General features: G+C 37.8%; 1 protein-coding gene across 1 annotated transcript in view; it reads left to right on the top strand.

The window, feature by feature from the left end:
* The first annotated feature begins 3,839 nt into the window (after positions 1-3,839).
* Positions 3,840-7,739, top strand: part of LOC137742197 (3-hydroxy-3-methylglutaryl coenzyme A reductase 2-B-like) — a 4,547-nt gene continuing 647 nt past the window's right edge. Inside the window, exons 1-4 of the mRNA XM_068481992.1 lie at positions 3,840-4,904; positions 6,031-6,212; positions 6,632-6,978; positions 7,625-7,739. The exon at positions 7,625-7,739 is cut by the window's right edge and continues 647 nt beyond it. Coding sequence (XP_068338093.1) covers positions 3,973-4,904; positions 6,031-6,212; positions 6,632-6,978; positions 7,625-7,739 — 1,576 coding nt within the window. The 5' untranslated portion in view covers positions 3,840-3,972. The remainder of the gene's footprint in view (positions 4,905-6,030; positions 6,213-6,631; positions 6,979-7,624) is intronic.

The following is a 7,739-nucleotide window of genomic DNA, read 5'->3' as shown; positions in this document are numbered from 1 at the left end:
CAAAATTAATGTACCGAATTACCCATACCTAAATATATTTTAGTGAATTAGTGACATATAAGAAAATATGTAGAAACATAAGTGTACCAAAAATTCCGTACCTAACTATATTATACTAAACTAGTGTACCGAAATATCGGTACCTAAATATATTATATTAAACTAGTGTACCGAAATGTTCGTACCTAAACATATTATATTAACCCAGTGTACCAAAATGTTCATACCTAAAAATATTGTAATTAATTAGTGGCAGATAAGAAAATATGCAAAAATATAAGTATACCGAAAAATCTCTACGAAAATATTTTCTTGTATAAGATGCTTACCATAACGAGAATTAAATTTATAATATTTTCATAAAAAATTCACAAAAATATAAATTAAAAAAGAGACATTGAATACATATGCTGACATTAAATAAAATTTAAGGACTAAAATCAATTTTTAATTTTGCATAAGACATTTTTTTAAACTTCATCTTATTTAGGGATTAAAATATAGTTTTCTATAAATTTATCTTTACACCCATTTAGTAAATAAAGACCCAAAATCAGCATTCTAGAACTCATTCTATGCGGTAGATACCAAAATATATGAAGTTTAGTGATACATAGTTCTCCATTTAATTGAGAATGTTTTAGATTCAACTCACTGAATACAAGATTATCAATACGTATCTTTGGTTAGTCAATGTTTAATGTTTGACTAAATTTTTGAAGAAAGTCGAGTTATACTATAAAACCAATTGATGTTAAGGGACTAACCCAACTTCTTATAAAGAACCCGCATGCAAAGTTTAGTTAACTTTCTCACGTAAGACATTTGTTCACACTCTCAAACTTTTGACTCCTCCATTGTGGTGTGACTTTGTTTTGGATATGTTTTTGTTGAGTTTATGTATGACTCAATATAGTCAATGATATGAATGAGAGTTTCTACTTGCCTCGAATACTAAGTAAGTACAACAATAATCTACAAGCTAAAAGTTAGTGTTTATCATATTAGCACCGAGATCTTTTGGAATAAAATCTCATATATCAATACCTGCAATAGGCATGTATTGATGTGTAAAGTTAAATTTACATGATTAAATTAAGTAGAGTACAAATATTGAATTGTATTGAACAAATCAGATTGTGTAAGTGTTGGTCATGTGGATTAAATACAATATTACTGTTTGGGTTAATATTTGAATATTGGGTTTAGGAGAAAGGAAGCTCAAAGGCGCTAAAGCAGGTTGCATTTGCCCGAAGCCTAACCTTGAAGCCTAATGCAGATTAAAAGCCTTCTCAACCAAGACATAAGTCACATGTCTATAACTGAAGTGACAAGCGATGGAAACCAACCTATTATCAGCCAAAAAACACTTTCTAGTGGCACTACAAGTAAAAAGATGATGATTCACTACCCTCTAAAAGCTTTCGGGCAAGAGTAGAGCTAAAGCAGTCGAGCCAAAATTGCCTATAAAAGGGGAAGCAAGCATCTGAGACAAGGACACTCAACCAATCAAACAAACAAGCATACAAACTCTGCTCTCAATCCAGATTTGCATCCAGAAAGCTAAAATCAACTCAGATTCAATCATTTTAGCAATAGTTTCCTTAGAAAAGCTATCTTTTGTCTAGTGTACAAGTTATGTTACCTTCCCTAGTGTTGTCGTATTGATTCCCTCGTGTAAAACCTGTTTACCATCCATCCCTTTTAGCATACAACCCTTGTCAACTCAAAGATAAGTGGCTGCAAGAAGTTCAACCTTGCCAGACAAGGTGAAATCTTGCTCGAATCTCTTTGTTCATCTTTTAAATTAGTAGATTTGTCATCTAAATGTACTTTTCAGCATGTATTCAAGTTATTTCCAGTTATTACCTACCTAAGAGTCCTATGTGCTTCCGAATCTGGTTAACATAATGAACCTGTTTTCATTAAGAACAACATGGAATCAAGCAAATGATTTAAAAAGCTCTAGACTCCCTCCATTCGAACATACAATATCATGAACTAAAAGTCCTTGTTTACAAGGCAAGAAAAAGAACTTATTGCAAACTTAACTCATCTGTGACAATCCTTTGATAAACAAGAAGTTCGAGTAACTTGGGGCACAAGTAATCGACTTAAAACACACTTGTTCTACATCTGCTATATTGAGATAACAGTGGCATGCCTAAGCATTTAGTTAGTTTTGATTGTGAGCCTTAAGGCCTACACCTAAGGCCCCACAAAAACACCTTTCAGAACTAACTTCAAGCTCTTATTGCAGCACACCAACAAGTAAGAGCCCGACTACCAAACATCAAAGTCTCAATCCATTGGAGAGCTGTGCTGAAGTTCAGAGATCTTTTCCAGAGAAATCTTTGCCCGAACAATTACACAAACATCTTATATTCAATTGCTTGTACAGATCAATCTTTCAGAATAAAAAACAAAGTTTCTTGTAAATATAATATGATAATACGATTTGGAACGTAATTATTTTGTTCACTTGTCGAAGTCTTGTACGAAAATTTAACAAAAAAGACGACACGTGAAAAAGGCAGACGAGAGGCAGAGATGAGTAAAATGGAAACAAAAATGGCAAGTAAATTAATAGGAAATGAGAGAAGAAGGAACTGAAGTCCATGGCGAGAGACTTCCAAAATTCAAAAATTAAATAAAACAAGCCCGTCATGAGCGCACGACTACGATGACGATGATGATGATGATGATGATCAATGGATTTGTAGTAATTTTTGGGAGTCGCATATATATACACTGTTAATGAAGTTACTAATTTGTTTTATCATTTGTTTGGGACTCTTTTTAGATATTAAAAGTGTATTTTTTTAACAAATAATAATAAACGTGTTTTATGACAATTAAAAGTGCTATTAAGCGTTTGCATTGAAAAAGAAATTCTAAATAAAATAAACGTAATAGTATTTATTTATTTTTATTTTTTTGAAAAGCACTTAAATTACATGATCATTGATCCCATAAGTCATCAAAATACATAATTATGATCATTTTAGTTAACTTCGTTACAACTTCTGTTAAAATATGTCACATGTCACGCATGTGAGGCTGAATTAAGAAGCAAATATAAAAAACCAAATGAAACAAGTTATAGCAATGGTCTCTTAATTTTAACTCAAATAGAGACATGGTTTCTCAACTTTACTCAATTGGAGCAATGGCCCACCAATTTTAACCCGATTGTAGCAATAGTCCTTCAAATATGACTCATTTTGCAAAATTCTGACGGAGTTGACGGAAAAAGATTATAGCTGCATGTTTTGATAAGTTAAGAGACAAATGATCATGAATTTTTAGTTAAGGGATCATTGCTCCAATTAGATTAAAGTTGCGAGACTATTGCTATAATTTTCTCTTGATGTTATTGGTGGAATTTGTATCTACGTGATTATAACAACAGTTCCTCCAAATTTGGAGAAATTTTTCATTATGACTAGAGCATGGGTGGTACACTGCGTGTTTCTATATAAGTGGTAGAAAATTTTATTTTTTAATTTATTAATTTTTTCATACAAATATCCCATCATTTATATAGTGACATATGGTGTACAATTTCATCATTGAAAAATCTCTCGCAAAGGACGGTCAACACTCCAAAAGTTCGCGAAGGGATCCACTGGATCCACAGATCCGATCCGAGAGATAAAACCACACACGCGTAAGCACACTGTACGTGTGGGAGTGGGACTCCTGGTCCAGGCAGCCAGCGCGCCAACCAACTCAGCCCGCACTCCCACTTCACTCCCTCCCTCCCTCCCTCCCTCCCTCCCCTCTTTCTATAAAAAACGGTCCAAATCCTCCGCCTTTTCCCCATTCCAGCTCATTTTTACAACAAACTCCCTAACAAAACCCCAAATTAATTAAATAAACCCCCACCACTAATGTATCCCTTCCTTTTGTTTTATTTGCCTTATTAGTTCCTTAATTACCTAATTCCCCGCTTTTTCTCTCTCTCTAATAATGGCTGTTCGCCGGCGACCCTCAACCGCCTCCGCCGCCGGCGAACCCATTAAATCCGACAAGCAGCTGCTCAAGGCCTCCGACGCCCTTCCCCTCCCGCTCTACCTCACCAATGGCCTCTTCTTCACGCTCTTCTTCACCGTCGCCTACTTCCTCCTCCACCGCTGGCGAGAGAAGATCCGCAGCTCCACGCCGCTTCACGTCGTCACGCTCTCCGAGCTAGCCGCCCTCTTCTCCCTCTTCGCCTCCGTCATCTACCTACTCGGCTTCTTCGGCATTGAGTTCGTCCAGTCCTTCGTCTCCCCCAGCTCCCGCGCCGCCCACGACCCCTGGAAAGACGACGTTGTCGTCCAACGAAAAAATTCAGTCAATGCCACCGCACTCCCCTCCTCCATCTCCGCCGCCACAACCACCGCAACCGCCATCGACGACAATTCGACGGCGTTGTCGACCGATGACGAGGAAATTATCAAGTCTGTCGTCGTCGGAACCACGCCGTCATACTCTCTCGAGTCCACTCTCGGGGACTGCCGGCGAGCGGCTGCGATACGGCGCGAGGCTCTGCAGCGGACAACCGGTAGTTCGCTGATGGGGCTCCCGCTGGAAGGCTTCGACTACGAGGCGATACTGGGGCAGTGCTGCGAGATGCCGGTCGGGTACGTCCAGATCCCGGTGGGAGTGGCGGGGCCGCTGCTGATCGACGGCGAGGAGTACACGGTGCCAATGGCGACGACGGAGGGATGCTTGGTGGCCAGCACCAATAGGGGCTGCAAGGCCATCCACATGTCAGGCGGGGCCGGCAGCGTGGTTCTCAAGGACGGGATGACCCGAGCTCCCGTTGTCCGGTTCAGCTCAGCCGCCAGAGCTGCCAAACTCAAGTTCTTCGTCGAGGACCCGCTCAACTTCGATTCCCTCGCCGTCGTGTTCAACAGGTTCGGACCGTTCAACTTCAACCCTATTTCTTTTGTTTTGTTCTTTTAGTTTTCTCAAAAAATAGTTCGAATTTCACCTGCAATATTTTGCATTTTAATTTTAACAATATAGGGGTGTAGTCAAACTCGAATTTGAGAAAAGACTTTAAAATCCATCTAAGTGTAATCAATTAAAAGATTTTAAAGTATTTTAAAATTGATCCAAATCTAAATGTATTAAAAAAAATTAAAATTTTGAAGGATTTAATAAATTGTGGGTTTTGTAGGATTTGAGAGTAAAAAATATATATAACCAAGAGTAAAAAGGATCCAACCCCACCTCCTAGGATTTCAAATCTTTCCACCACAATTCATTCAAATTCTTTAAAATTCATATAAATTTTGTAAGAGTCTTTGATCCTTTTAAATCCTATCAAATCTATCACTTTTAAAATCCTTTAAAATCTTTATGTGACTACCCCTAATTTTCTCACTTTAACTCACGTTGGTGAGTCTTATTTTCCTTTTATTTTTGTTTTGTGTTGTGTTGAAAAATGATATTATAAATTAGTCTCACCTACGAAAAAAATATTCAAACTTGATTACAAAGAACGGGTTCACGCATGCCCTCACCAACCTCACCTAACTTGTAATTTTTTTGTTTTTTATTTTTTATTTTTGATGTTTTTTTGTTTATTTGCGGGGCTAAAGTGAATACCTTTTATTTCGGGAGTTTCATCTGCATGTAGTGTGAGTTGGTATTATTTTCTGGCGAGGAAGAGGAGAAATGATTAAAAAATTATTTTATTACTAATCAATTGGTTAACTTTATCTTTGATCTGCTATATCTCGATGATGTTGATGGGATTGTGTTCATTTCCTTCTTTTTCTGCGTGAATCGTTTAAATTAAGGAAAATGATTTTCACGCTCTTGCATTTTTCCAATCTTAGGATGAATAAAGTGAAGAAGAATTAAATGACATAAACAAGAGGAGGGTGGTATAAATCCCTGTTTTAAGTGATCACACAAATACCGTTTTGTTTTTAAGTTGAAGAGTTAATTATTATTTATCTATTAGTTTATGACACAATAAGAATTAATAATTTGGAATTTCGTTTGTTGACTTGACTGCATATGCACGTTCAGATCCAGTAGATTTGCAAAGCTTCAGAGGATTCAATGCTCGATAGCAGGGAAGAATTTGTACACGAGGTTTACTTGCAGCACTGGAGATGCCATGGGGATGAACATGGTCTCCAAAGGCGTCCAAAACGTTCTAGATTTCCTCCAAATCGACTTCCCTGACATGGATGTTATTGGCATCTCTGGTAACTTAATTAATCTCTTTCTTCCTCTTCTTTTTGTCCATAATTTGCATGTGAGTGTTAATTTCGGGAGATTCTCACATGTCGTCGGAAATTGCGTGCAACTGAGAGGGTATTTCGTGATGACTGTTGTACTCGTAGCGGATATACAACGGTGATGACGAAGTTTTACGTGACGAGTGTTATATACTCACAAGATAGTGTTAGTTTAAAAATACCAAGGATACAAAATTCATTGTTAGTCACGTTGGAATATGTATTTTGCACTCCCAACTTTAACGTATATGACAAAAGCATTGTATGTTACATTGTCAGATCTGAACTTGTGATTAGATGTCTGACAAGTGATAGCATAAGAAAAACAGAATATTTACTGTAATTGATTGGGTTGATTTAGTTTTTCCTTACTCCGGAATGTGCAGGAAACTTTTGCTCCGACAAGAAACCGGCCGCGGTGAATTGGATAGAAGGGAGAGGCAAGTCAGTAGTGTGTGAAGCAGTGATCAAGGAAGAGGTGGTGAGGAAGGTACTGAAGACCAATGTGGCTGCCTTGGTGGAGCTCAACATGCTCAAAAACCTTACTGGTTCTGCCATGGCTGGTGCTCTTGGCGGGTTCAACGCCCACGCCAGCAACATTGTTTCTGCGATCTACATCGCCACCGGTCAGGATCCGGCTCAGAATGTAGAGAGCTCTCACTGCATCACCATGATGGAAGCCATAAACGACGGCAAGGATCTTCATGTCTCAGTCACCATGCCTTCCATTGAGGTACAGTACAACTATAATTAGTGCTTGATTTACGGTAATCAATCCCCGATTCATGCTCAATTTTAAAATGAGTTTAAAAGGCAATGTTAGATCCACAAGTACTGCTTGGCTCCATACTTTATGGAGTAATTCTTTCTTTAACTACAAATCACAAACCGACAAGTATATTGACTTATAAAAACAACATCATAAAATTTTTCGGCGCAAGTGTTAAACTGTGATTTGTTTGTAAAATGGCTCCTCACATCACAACTTGGTGTTCGTAATGATATTCTTTTAACTGCAAATTCCAAAGTAATACTAAATGTTTCTGCACAAGTATTAAACAGTGCTGCTTCCGTAGAAAAAATTATTAGATATAAAACGCCTAGTGTCATATGCTGCTATTTCCAGACAATTTGTCTTATATCAACCTCCTAGTGTTTAAAAACTCCCGGGTTTGAAGGGTTAATGTGGAACAGAAACCATTGTTGTGAGTTCCAACATATATAGAAGAACGTAACACCAATGCAGAATTTGCAGACATTTTTGTTTTTTTTTTATTTTATGGCTTTGAGAAAATATATTTCCGAGTCTCTTTGAGATCTTCAACTGAGTTGACACCTAACTTATCCCAATTTAATTTATTTTACTTTAACTTCTTCAGGTGGGAACAGTTGGAGGAGGAACCCAGCTTGCATCCCAAGCAGCCTGCTTGAACCTGCTGGGTGTAAAGGGTGCAAGCAGAGACGCGCCCGGTTCAAACTCTAGGAAATTGGCCA

Source organism: Pyrus communis, chromosome 1, assembly GCF_963583255.1.
Source record: "Pyrus communis chromosome 1, drPyrComm1.1, whole genome shotgun sequence".
Taxonomy (NCBI): Eukaryota; Viridiplantae; Streptophyta; class Magnoliopsida; order Rosales; family Rosaceae; genus Pyrus; species Pyrus communis.
This window is presented reverse-complemented; position numbering and strand designations above follow the sequence as displayed.